The sequence below is a fragment of the Scylla paramamosain genome, chromosome 30 (genome assembly GCF_035594125.1).
Source record: "Scylla paramamosain isolate STU-SP2022 chromosome 30, ASM3559412v1, whole genome shotgun sequence".
Classification (NCBI taxonomy): Eukaryota; Metazoa; Arthropoda; class Malacostraca; order Decapoda; family Portunidae; genus Scylla; species Scylla paramamosain.
In genome coordinates, this window is record NC_087180.1 from 15,586,615 (window position 1) to 15,600,285 (window position 13,671).

The 13,671-nt window shown below is 40.6% G+C and overlaps 1 protein-coding gene across 1 annotated transcript in view; it reads right to left on the reverse strand.

The window, feature by feature from the left end:
• The window catches only part of LOC135115904 (diacylglycerol kinase zeta-like), a 96,503-nt gene that overhangs the window by 24,984 nt on the left and 57,848 nt on the right, over positions 1–13,671 (reverse strand). Inside the window, 1 exon segment of the mRNA XM_064033019.1 lies at positions 8,012–8,139. Coding sequence (XP_063889089.1) covers positions 8,012–8,139 — 128 coding nt within the window.

A 13,671-nucleotide genomic window follows, 5' to 3' on the forward strand; every position in this document is an offset into this window, starting at 1 on the left:
CTTCAGTTAGTGTTTAATTGCTCTTAAATCAACTCCAAGGAAAATGGGGGAGGAAGGAACGACTGCCAGAGAGAGAGAGAGAGAGAGAGAGAGGAGAGAGAGAGAGAGAGAGAGAGAGAGAGAAGAGAGAGAGAGAGAGAGAGAGAGAGAGAGAGAGAGAGAGAGAGAGAGAGAGAGAGAGAGAGAGAGTGCTAGCGTTCATCAAATAACAGACATTCCTTTCTTCTTCTTCTTCTTCTTCTTCTTCTTCTTCTTCTTCTTCTTCCTCCTCCTCCTCCTCCTCCTCCTGTTCCTGATAAATGGTCTTCACACTCCGGTCCAATATTTATGCAAATGACTATGTAAGGATTTTTTTCCCCCCTTTCCTCCCTCTCTCCCTTCCTTAGCTTCCCCTTCATTCTTAATTGTCTCATCCATCTTTGTAAAACTCCCCTGCCAGAGTGATATTAACTCATTATTATTACCCTACTACTACTACTACTACTACTACTACTACTACTACTACTACTACTATTACTACTTACTACTACTCCCTCTTCATCCCACTGCTACTTATATTAATTCTATAACAATCCGTCTCGCTGTCTATCACGGCGGGCAAGGGGGGGGGGGCAGGTATAAGTGACCCGTGGCTGGTATAATCACAAGTTAGCTAGTTATAAGTTTGTAGGGAACTTAGGGCAGTTTGACAAGGGTCTGGTCTGATTATCTGTCTGTCTGTATCTATTTCCATGTCCGACAGTCGACAGCCGCCTGTTTCTCTCTCTGGTATCGTGTAATTTAGCTGTGAATATTCCTCTAAGGTTTACTGAAATATAATCACAAATATTCCCATAAGTAATGGTATTTTCTATATTGCTTTTCATAATACATAGATCTCCATGAATCGCAATAATAAGGCGCCTAAAGAGAACCATTCCATTAAAACCAATGCCACGAATACAAAAGGTTAAATGGTATGGGGTGTAAGATTTGAAGGTTCCGACCCTCCACACAGGGGCACTGCGGATGGAAATGCCCTTCCTGGCTGCATGACCCTGGGGACTTTTTGGTTTGCCGATATTGAAAGCGATTCCAATGCCTCTACAACAACTGGTTCTATTACTGCCGCTCTTTATTCCTGCACAGGCAAAACTCTATTATCGGCTGGCCGGGGAGATGTAAAACTTGCCCGTAATAGGATCATTAGGGGAGACGAAATTGCACCTTTGCTCCCTTCTGTTTTATCCGCCACTTAAAATTGTTGTACGTTTGCCAGGTAGTCTCGCAAAATTTCCCCAGGGATTTTTGATTAAGCCTTCCAGGATGACGGAGTGGCGAGGAAGGGACGTGAGTGCCAGTTCAGGTTAGGAAGGTAGGTAGAATTCGACCTCGTAATGTGAATCTGGTCTTGTAATAGTGACATACTCTGGTCTTACAAAAAAAAAAAAAAAAAAAAAAAAAAAAAAAAAAAAAAAAAAAAAAAAAAATCGGTGTTTTTCCCAATGAAGAAGTTATGAATGTTAGTGACACTCGAAGTTGGGAAGGTATGTAAAATTCGACCCTTGTAATGTGAATCTGGCCTTGTAATGCAAACATACTCTAGTCTTGAAGAAAAAAAAAAAAAATAGTGTTTACCCCAATGCTGAAGTCACGAGAGAGGGGATGATCGTTATCACTCTCACATGATTTTGGATACTACAAGGTCCATCTCTCGTATATATAAACCCAGATTTGTCCAGCCTTGCAATCATATCCTTACCGTTCCCCTTCCTTCCTTTCCCTCGCCTTACTACAAGAAAATGAAAAAAATATCCTTCTCCTATAACAGAATCACAAGCAAGGCACATAATTCTCACCTGAACTGATATTGCAGAGTCCATACACCCTTATATATAAACCCAGCTTTGTCCAGCCTTGCAATATACCCTTACTGTTTCCACCTCCACCTATCCTTCTTCCTAACAGAATCACAAGCCAAGGCACGTATTTCACCTGAACTTGGATATTACAGAGTTCATCCACCCTTACGTATAAAACCCTTCCTTGCAATATATTTCCTCCCGTTCCGTCCTTAAACCATTCCTCCTCACAAAAGCTTCCCATCTTCCCTGCCTCCCGGAGCCTTCACTCTCAACGAAGACTATTTTTTATCCCCCACGGAGGATCCCACGCTATTAATAGACCGCTCCTGCCTCTCGGATAAGCAAGCTGATGTTTCCTTAGCAGGGAGTCATGGTGCCGGGCAGACGCGGCTCTCCTCTCTCTACATTATACATTATGCACCATACGCTGTGTAATGTGTCTCGTTTCCTCCCCTCTGGTGTATCGGTATGTGTGCTGGCCTTGCTCTGGTGTGGGGATGTGTATAATGTTGGTGGTATTATTATTATCTTTTTTATTTCTGTCTGTCTGTTTGTTTGTTTTGTCTGTATCTCTGGCTGTCTCTGTTTGTTTGTTTGTGTGTGTGTGTGTGTGTGTGTGTGTGTGTGTGTGTGTGTGTGTGTGTGTGTGTGTGTGTGTGTGAGTGTGTGTGTGTGTGTGTGTGTGTGTGTGTGTGTGTGTGTGTGTGTGTCTTTCTTATTATTATTTTTCTAATGATAAATCTCTCTCTCTCTCTCTCTCTCTCTCTCTCTCTCTCTCTCTCTCTCTCTCTCTCTCTCTCTCTCTCACCTATAAACAAAGGTCATAAAATAATCTCAGTCGTCTGATGTGACTTTTACCTTCGAGGACTCAGACGAATCTCCCCCAGTAACTTCCTCTGCTCGTTACATCAAGGAACTTTTGTTGAATCGACCGCTTGCAAACTCCGTAAACATTTGAGACTCCTATAACAGTCCGCGCCGCCGTAAAGCTGAGGTATATAGGTACTTGTAGGTAACAGGATAGGAAGAAGGCAATAGGAGTTTAGGTACAGTGCGGTACAGCCAGCCAGGTCAGTTTTGGTTCGGTAAAGTGAGTTTTTGTATCGGTAATGCATGATTTTGAGTCCTTATCGTTTGAATTTAGTGTTTCGTTCATTTTAATTTCCATTTCGCTTACAATCTAAAGTCCACGTTATGTTCTTTATGCGTCCTGTACATTTCAGTTTTCAAAAAGGTCCGCATTTTCATTATTTACTTACTTTTCGGCTTATGGCTCGTAACAGAAACGCTTTGGTCTTTCATCAGGACAATTTTTCAAAGGCCAAAGAGACGATCACTTCGGGTTCATACTGGTGTTTTTCCCTTCAAAGACGCAGCATCCTTGACAGACCATCACTAGCATCAAGAATGGACACTTGAAACCCCTTATTAACTTCCAAACGAACCTGCCAAAAATAAAGATAAAACGCCGAGATATTTGAGAATACTGTCTTGTCTCAACGGTAAGTAAGTTATCTCGACCCTAACTCCATGCGTGAATTTCGCAAACGGAACTGCAAATTGGGTTACGGCGCCGAAATAGGGTTATACGAAGGTTGCTAGGTTCTCACGGGTGTTTCCCCTATTGATCATGCTGAATCCTTGTTAAAATCTCACTAGAATCACGCATGGACACTTGGAAACCTCTAGAAACAACCACAAGTCTGTAAATATAAGGTAGATAAGATAGACGAGAGAGAGAGAGAGAGAGAGAGAGAGAGAGAGAGAGAGAGAGAGAGAGAGAGAGAGAGAGAGAGAGAGAGAGAGAGAGAGAGAGAGAGAGAGAGAGATTGAACGAGAGATCGGCAGAACGAGAGAGAACAAGAAAGAAAGAGAAAGAGAGAGCAAAAAAGACAGCAATAATTAGAGAAAAGGGATGAACGGAGGGAAAAAAAAAAAAAAAAGACGAGAGGAATACGTTTGAAATTACTGTCTTGTGTCAACGTAAAGCAAGTTACCTCGACCATACATGAATTTCGCAAACAAAACTGCAAAACTGAGTTAGGACGCTTCAATGACGTTATACGAAAGTCGCTGGGATTACGAAAAGCGCGCTACTTCGCCCAACGAGAAAGTAGCGACAGCCAGACTCGAACCCGTAACTTTTGGGTCACGAGGCGAGCATTGTACCACAGAGCCACGGGAACAAAAATAACCAAAAACAATCTCGGGTACTTCATTATTTCAAAATAGTGAGGAAACATAGTGACTGCTCTTTAAATCCTGTCTCGTATCGCTATTACGACTTTTAATGATGGTGTGTGATGGTGAAAATAAAAGGGGGAGGGGAGAGCATTGTATAATTCCGTGCCGTTGTTGCGAGAGAAGAGCGAGAGTAATTACGTGGAACAATTCACGTGAAAGCAAACGACTGTTGGCTCTTTATATCGTGATGGCAACTACATGATAATGGAAATCAACAGAAAAAAAGTGATAATGGAGATAAACTGAAAAAAATAGAAAAAAAAAGAAAATAGCAGCGAAATGATCAAGGAAATACAGAAAAAAATAGAAAATAATGAAAATAACAGCGAAATGATAAAGGAAAATACAGAAAAATAGAAAAAAATAAATAATAACGAAATGATAGAATAAAAATATGAAAATGAATAAATACATGAAATATATAAGATTGATAAAAACAATCAGAGAGAGAGAGAGAGAGAGAGAGAGAGAGAGAGAGAGAGAGAGAGAGCGGCAAGTCCCTTAACCAGCGCCTCTCTTCGGGACCATCACAGAGTTTGAAGCAAGATGGCTCGAAGAGATAGATCACACCGGTTCGCGAGCTTTGAAACCCTCCGAACCGAACACACGGCTATTAACACCCACCCAGTGCCCCTCCCAGCCCGCCCACCAGCTCCCCACCTCACCAGCCCACCCATCCGCCCACAAATCTTAAACGCTGATGTACCAAACCATTTTCCATTGTGCTATTGATGTAAGGGAAAGACACTGTGGCTGTGGTAGTGGTGGGGGTAGTAATAGTAGTAGTAGTAGTAGTAGTAGTAGTAGTAGTAGTAGTTTGGCTCCCTCTTCTTTGTATATTTGTTTGTTTATTTTATATTCAACTGTGTAGCTTATCACAGTCTCCTAAGGGCTAATAAGTTTGACGCTGCTATTGTTTTTTTGTTCTTTTATTGTGTTCATTTGTGTTTCTCTTGTGGCCTGACTGACAGTATTCCATTCAAATCAAACGAAATAAAAAAAAATATATATATAAACATTTCTCCGGCGAAAAAAAAAAAGACTAAAAAAATAAAGAAATATGAGAGAAAAGGTTGATTAAAACTGCAGAAACGAAAATTATGAACACACACAAAGTGAACGATGGAAAAAAGGGAAGAAAGAATAAATAAAAAGGAGCAACTTTTCAAAACACTTCTCAAAGGAAGCTTCAATTCATGTTCTAATTTTTATTGGTGGGAACATTTTTTATCATAATTAATTGTTGTTCGGATTTTCTGTACACAAAAGATGACCGTGAATATTGATTGTGTGTGTGTGTGTGTGTGTGTGTGTGTGTGTGTGTGTGTGTGTGTGTGTGTGTGTGTGCGAACTACGACGCCATTACGGCTGGTTCCTGCAATAATAGTCCGTCTCACACACACACACACACACACACACACACACACACACACACACACACACACACACACACACACACACACAAAGACCAAAAGAGGAAAAGTATCGTTACAGAAATCAATCTCTCTCCAATAAACATTAGTAACCTTGACTCACGCTTAAATGTCAGCTCTCTCTCTCTCTCTCTCTCTCTCTCTCTCTCTCTCTCTCTCTCTCTCTCTCTCTCTCTCTCTCTCTCAGGACAATTAGTTAGCACAGGGACAGATATGTGGCAAGTAAACAAATATAAAGGGAGGGAGAGGAGAGGAGAGGAGAGGAGGTGTGAGGCAGGTGTGAGGCAGGTGTGAGGCGGTTTGCTAAGCCGTGTCCGCGCGTGGATCTGTGTAAAACTAAGACATGTGGTGGTGGTGGTGGTGGTGGTGGTGGTGGTGGCGGTGGTGGAGGTGGTGGTCTTGCAAGATTTCTAGATTTTATCACAACTTCTTTCACAATCATCACTATTACTCACTATTTCGCATCTTAAACTTATATTATCTCTGAAAAATAAATATACATTAACACGCAATATTTTCTTTTATTTTTTTCTTTTTTTCTTTATTTTTCTCTTCCTCTGCCACCACCACCACCACTACCACCATTACCATAACCATCACCACCATCAGCCTTCCTCAACAGTTGTGGGTGTTGTAGAGAAAGGAAGGAAAGTCTTGGGAGAGGAGGAGAGAGGAAGAGAGGAAAGGAGAGAGGGGGAGAGAAAGAGAGAGAGGAGGCTGCAGGTGAGGCAGGGATTATAGCTGAGAAAAGAGGGAGAAGGAAACAGACAGAAGACCCGTGATAGGAAGGAAGGAAGGAAGGAAGGAAGGAAGGAAGGAAGGAAGGAAGGAAGGAAGGAAGGAAGGAAGGAAGGAAGGCTCCATTTAGTTCTGGTAACACTGAGTCATTAGCAGCAGGCGGTTCCAGAGAGAGAGAGAGAGAGAGAGAGAGAGAGAGAGAGAGAGAGAGAGAGAGAGAGAGAGAGAGAGAGAGAGAGAGAGAGAGAGAGAGAGAGAGAGAGAGAGAGAGAGAGAGAGAGAGAGAGAGAGAGAGAGAGACATTCACTCAGGGGCAGTTACATACATACATTACAAATAACAACAGCGAACAATAATGAGGAAAAAAAATGTGGTTAGCGTTTTTTGAAGCCATAACTTTTGAGAGAGAGAGAGAGAGAGAGAGAGAGAGAGAGAGAGAGAGAGAGAGAGAGAGAGAGAGAGAGAGAGAGAGAGAGAGAGAGAGCACCAGAAATAGGACACAGAAGGGCTGGCTTTGGGTGACCACGTCCTAAAAAGCTTGAGGTCAAAAAATTATCCTGTCACATATTTTAGGATGCGCCGAGGTCACGGACTAAGGGTGACAGTCGGGCAAAGGTCAAGGATCAGCGAGGATGACCCACAGAAGGCGAGAGGTCAGAGGTCAGGTTAACTACGCCGGGAGAGGAGAGGATAGAGTTAAAAGAGAGAGAGAGAGTGAAAAAACAAAAACAAAAACAAGAGTTACAAAGAAAGAAAATAAGAGGGAGAGGGAAAGAGATAACTACGCTGAGAGAGAGAGAGAGAGAGAGAGAGAGAGAGAGAGAGAGAGAGAGAGAGAGAGAGAGAGAGAGAGAGAGAGAGAGAGAGAGAGAGAGAGAGAGAGAGAGAGAGAGAGAGAGAGAGAGAGAGAGAGAAAGGAAAAATTAAGTTAGGTTAGATTACGTTAGTTTAGGTTAGGTTAGCTTTTAAGTTAGGTTAGGTTAGCTTTTGTTAAGTTAGGTTAGGTTAGCTTCTATTAGGTTAAGTTAAGTTAGCTTTTGTTTTGTTGGATTAGATTAAGTTAGGTTAGGTTAGGTTAGGTTAGGTTAGGTTGGCTTCTGTTACGTTAAATTAGATAAGGTAAGGTTAGGTTAGCTTTTGTTTTGTTAGATTAGGTTAAGTTAGGTTAGGTTAGCTTTTGTTTAGTTAGATTAGGTTAAGTTAGGTTAGCTTCTGTTAGGTTAGGTTCTGTTATCCAATCGAAGGCACAATTATCGAACATGATCAAGAGAGGCAAAAATTTTCTCCAATATTTTACACAAGTTTGTTCTTCGATATTCCAGTCTTTATTGGAAGCTGGGACGCGAGTGTAAGGAATAATGCGTATAGCCATCGTCAGCATCAGGAATGTCTATAACAACAACAACAACAACAACAATAATAATAATAATAATAATAATAATAATAATAATAACAATAATGACAAGAACATTACCTTTGTCTTTGATATATTTTGAGAGAGAGAGAGAGAGAGAGAGAGAGAGAGAGAGAGAGAGAGAGAGAGAGAGAGAGAGAGAGAGAGAGAGAGAGAGAGAGAGAGAGAGAGAGAGAGAGAGAGAGAGAACAGAGAGAAAATAAACAGAACACAACCACAAAAGCAAAGTAAAATTCAGACTCACTCACACAAACCCCCAATAATAAGAGGAAAACAAAACCTACCCTTCTTTCCCCAAACCACCCCCACCTCCCCCTCCTCCCCGAGCCTTCTCTCACCTTGTCCCTGCTCTTTCTCTTGGTGGAGCTCCTCTTCTTGGGAGATTTGCGTAGTGAGGACTTGAAGGAGCCGCGCCGGGGGAGTTTAACAATCCAGGAGGGAGGAACGATGATGCTTGCGTGAATACCTGTGTGGGGGAGAGACGGAGAGAGGTACAGGTGAGTGAATGTTGGAGAGAGAGTGAGGGAATGAGTGAGTGTAATGAATGCGGGTGAGTAGATGCTAGTGGAGGGAGAGAGAGAGAGAGCAAGAGAGAGCAAGAGAGCAAGAAAGAGTGTGTACTGTATGCATTTCATTTCATATATATAATGTACCTGGTTTTAAAAATAGTTTGTCCTCGAATCAGGAAAGTTAAGCTAACGAAACTTTATATAAACTGCACTGAATGTTTTAGAGAGAGAGAGAGAGAGAGAGAGAGAGAGAGAGAGAGAGAGAGAGAGAGAGAGAGAGAGAGAGAGAGAGAGAGAGAGAGAGAGAGAGAGAGAGAGAGAGAGCAGAGACACTATGTGGATGATTATGCTGGATACGAAAACAGGTGTATACTACTAATAAAATAGATGGAAGGAAAAGTGGAAGTACGTGGAACAGAACAAAGACGAGATGGAAACAAGGATGGTATGGAACAGACAGAGAGATGGAGATAAACGGGCAGAGAACTGAAGGAAAAGAGACATTACTGGACACAGAATGGATGGCAGAGAAGAGGCGATTGGACAAGAAATGGAAGGGGAGGAGGGAAGGGTGAGTGAGTGGGCAGCTGGTGTGGGGACGGGGAGAGAAAAAAAATGTGTATAAGTGGAGTGAAGAATGGAGATGAGTGGGTGAAGAATGGAAGAGGAGGAGTGACGGGTGAGCAGGTGGAGAGAGAGAGAGAGAGAGAGAGAGAGAGAGAGAGAGAGAGAGAGAGAGAGAGAGAGAGAGAGAGAGAGAGAGAGAGAGAGAGAGAGAGAGAGAGAGAGAGAGAGAGAGAGAGAGAGAGAAAGGAATGAACAAATGGATAGAATGAAAGGCTAAAAATGAGAATAATTCACCAAAACAACAACAATACAAGTAATAATAATGAAAAAGGGAGATTATGCAGTTAGTTACATTACCGTAATTATATTTAACAACCCCATCATCATTACCACCATAACTATCATCATTCACCGTCATTCGCACCTCATTCTTCTCTAGAAACAGACGTGCGTGGGAGGCAAGCTGGACAGACTGACAGGTAACAGGAGAAGGGTTGAGTTACTGACAGGTAGGGAAGAATAAATGACTATAGTAAACTGCAAGAATGATGGACGTCAAGGAGGGGATAAAAAGGTGGAGGGAAAGACAAGTATGGGTGCAGTATTACCTCACGCAGGTGGTAAATTATCTAGACTGTTACGGTGATTAATGAAGCCCAGCGGTGGAAGAAACATAAAGGGCAAGGGATGAGAAGGAAGTGCTTATTGGTGTGGCATAGGGCAACCGTAGAAGTGGAAGGGTAAAATCACGAACCTAAGAAATGGTGAATTACTGTTCCGTTCCATCCTTTATTTATTTATTTATTTTTTTTTTATTTGTGTCCATACAAACTATACTTTTACTTTGCTGTGAATGTTAACAAAGACAGCCATAACAGTGAAAGGCTTAAGGAGTTCCGTATTCAATCTAGATTATATAGAATTAACCTTCCATTAACTCTTTTTTCTGTGTCCATACAAACTATATTTTCTACGGTGCGCTGAACTTTGCAAAGTTAACAAAGAACAGCCATAACAATGAAAGAGTTAAATACCACTTGATCTAGGGAGCTTAGAAAAATTAGACAGATTTATAGATGGGAATGACAGGTGGAAACAGCGAGGCGTGCTTCATTCAGGGACAGCCACGTGTAGGCCTGATGGCTCTTTGCAGCTTCCCTTTTGCTCTCATAAACCGCGATGATTATGGCTGATTGCTAAGGTGTTTACACTGATTGTCTTGTCAGATGTTCGAGTCCCGGATGCGTCTCTGGAGGATAAACCTTTAAGCCAATGTCTCAGTGGCGCAGTACATACACACACACAGATACAGGTCAGGATACGGACAAACAGCTTCCGCATCCGGTATTAAAAGCGTAATATATATTCAGGAAAGCTCATACAACATTCATCTGTCGAACATTTGCAATAAAAGTGACACACGGACGGAATGGTTTGTGATGCGATAGAGTAGTTGCAGGATTCCTCTTCATTTCCATCCTCAGTGGCAAATAGGCTGTAATCTCTCACTTAATCTCTCTATCATTCCACAGTGTTCTTTAATTTATTCATATTTTGTCCGGCTTGGCTTGTGATAGAGAACTGTAGCTGTGGATTCATCTTCACTTGCATTTTCAGTATTTTCAGTAACAAACAGACTTTAATTGCTAGCTTGATTCATCCTTTTATCCTACAATCTTCCTAAATCTACTATAACTTGTGATGAAGAACTGTAGGTGTGGATTCATCTTCACTTGCATTTTCAGTATTTTCTGTGACAAAGACTTTAATTGCTAGCTTGATTCATCCTTTTATTCTACAATCTTCCTGAATCTACTATAACTTGTGATGGAGAACTGTAGGTGTGGATTCATCTTCACTTGCATTTTCAGTATTTTCAGTGACAAACAGACTTTAATTGCTAGCTTGATTCATCCTTTTATTCTACAATCTTCCTGAATCTACTATAAGTTGTGACAGAGAAGCTAAGGATTCATCTTCATTTGCATTCCCAGTAGCAAACAACCTTTAATTTCCAGCTTGACTCATCCTTTCCCTCTGCAATCTTCCTGAATTTACTAATACTCTACTGCTTGCTGCAAACAAACTTTCATCGGTGGCTTAATTCCTCCGCTACGCCTCAGTTTTCTTGCTCTAAATAATCTTCAGTTCTTTGTTTAATTTGTTATCTACGTGAAATTCATCCTATAATTGGTAATACTTGCTTTATATAACTCTTCATTCTTTGTTTAGTTCCTCTACTACCCCACAATCTTTATAAATTTACTAACATTTTCTTTACTTTCTCTTAACCATCCTTCATTTCTTTCTTAATTCCCTTGTTACTTAAATATGAATTGACATTACTTTCCTACTTTCATTCTTTGTTTAATTCCTCTACTTCCCCACAATCTTCTTAAATTTTACCAACATTTTCTTTACTTTCTCTTAACAAGCTTTCATTTCTCCCTTAATTCCCCAGCTACTTACGTATGAACTGTTCTAGAATTTCTAATACTTTTCTACTCGTTTCAAATAACCTTTTAATCTTTGTTTAATTCCTTTACTCTCCAACAATCTCCTTAAATTTACTAATATCTCCTTACTTTCTCTCAACAACCCTTCATTCCTTTCTTAATGCCACTATTGCTTACGTATAATCTTAAAACCACTAATCCTTTATATACTTGTTTCCTCCACCACACAACAACCTTCCTAAATTTACTAATATTTTGCTATCCACTCTAAATCTTCCTTTTTTTTTTTCATCTCAACCAGTATCAGGCTTCCTTGTTAATCTCATACGTTCTAATATTTATACACAGTAACACGCCAAACTTTGCATGCACTAAGTTCCGCGTAAGAGTTGAGAGGCTCTGCTCTTATGTTCGCTAGTGTAGTGTGTGTGCTCATAGTTTCAACACTCCCAAATACTTTCTCCTGCTTTTCCTTACGAACCGGAAAACTCATTTATATTCAAGGGAAGGAAAGAGTGGAGATGAAGGAAGAGAGAAGACAATTACAAGGCAGAGGGGCAGGAGGAGTAGGACGAGTAAGAGGAGGAGGAAATAGCAGGAGGAAAGACGAGTTAAGGGGAAAAAAACAGACACACACGAAAGTTGTTGAAGGATATTGGTAAGTTTCACAAAGTTGGGGACAAGAAAGATGGAAGATGTATCGTCTGTCTTGATAATGATGATGATGATGATGATGATGATGGTGAAGACGAGGAGGAGGAGGAGGAGGAGGAGGAGGAGGAGGAGGAGGAGGAGGAGGAGGAGGAGGAGGAGGGTGGGAAGGTTTGTTCTATTCTATCCTCTTCCTCAACGCGTACTTTATTATTATCATTATTATTATTAGTAGTAGTAGTATTAGTATTAGTATTATTATTATTATTATTATTATTAGTAGTAGTAGTAGTAGTAGTACAGAAAGTACCCTCGTTATAGATCAACAAGTTTCATATTTGTCCTTCCTACTAATACTATTACTACTACTACTACTACTACTACTACTACTACTACTACTATTACCACCACCATCACAACCCTATTTCTAATACCGAAACAAAACAGTATTGTGCAACTCACTGACAAAAGCAGAGAGAGAGAGAGAGAGAGAGAGAGAGAGAGAGAGAGAGAGAGAGAGAGAGAGAGAGAGAGAGAGAGAGAGAGAGAGAGAGAGAGAGAGAGAGAGAGAGAGAGAGAGAGAGAGAGAGAGAGAGAGAGAGAGAGAGAGAATGAGAGAGAGTATATCACATTATTTATTGCTAATTGGCACGATAATTACGTAGCAAAATAATTAAACCATCAATTGGCATCCTGGCGGTCATGGTTCTCAAGGGAAAGGGAATGTAAGGTATTCGTAATAAGTACTGCATGTTTTTAAAGAGTCGTGGAATTATCTCCATCAGTGACGTGCTTCAAAAGGTGTGGGAATTCTAGGAGCAAAGGGATTTCACGTTTTTTTTTTTGTATACTTTTTTTTTTCTAATTCTGTGGGGAGGGTAAAATTTGGATGGTATATACGGTTGTTTCTTTTATGTGTCTGTCTGTCTGTTTGTCTGTCTGTTTGTATATCTGTTTATCTATCAGTTATTTCATCTACTTATCAGTAAATTAATCTAGGTATCTATAAGTCTATTTATCTATCTGTCTATCAATCAATCAATCAATCAATCAATCAATCAATCTATCTATCTATCTATCTTTCGAACTTCAAGAAATAAGACAAAATAAAACAAAAAAGTTACAATTTTCCATGTAACTAATACAAAAAAAAAAAACTTAATATTTTCCCCAAGTATATATCCGTTTATTTTACATGTGAGCTAATGCAACCACTAAACTAATAAAGAAAAATAAAAAGTGCGATAAAAAAGAAAGAAAAAAAAACTGACTCAGGAAAAACAAAATCCCCATGAAAAATAAAATAATACCAGACGAAAGTGACAGCAATGGCGGAAAAAAAAAAAACAAGGGAGATTCTCTAAATTTGGTCCCCTTGTGTAAATGACCACAAAATAGAAAACTTTGGACGCCACTCATCTACAGGACTAATTCGCTCCCCCCAGCCTGGTAATTAGAGAACAAAGAGGACACGGAATACAGAAAGAAGGAAGGGGTGAAAAAAAGGAACAAATGAGGAGAGAATAAAAGAATTGTGAACTAATTGAAAAAAAAATAGAAATCCAGAGAGAGAGAGAGAGAGAGAGAGAGAGAGAGAGAGAGAGAGAGAGAGAGAGAGAGAGAGAGAGAGAGAGAGAGAGAGAGAGAGAGACAGTGGTAATGAGGCTGCCACAACAAGGCTGCAAGATGAGGAGGGCGAGGAAAGTGACGAGGCGAGAAACAAACTGAGAAAGGTGAAAGGGAGAGGAGTAAAGAGAGGGAGAGACAGAGAGGGGGGAGAGAGGAGAGCAGTATAATATTCCTCCCCTCTCCCCC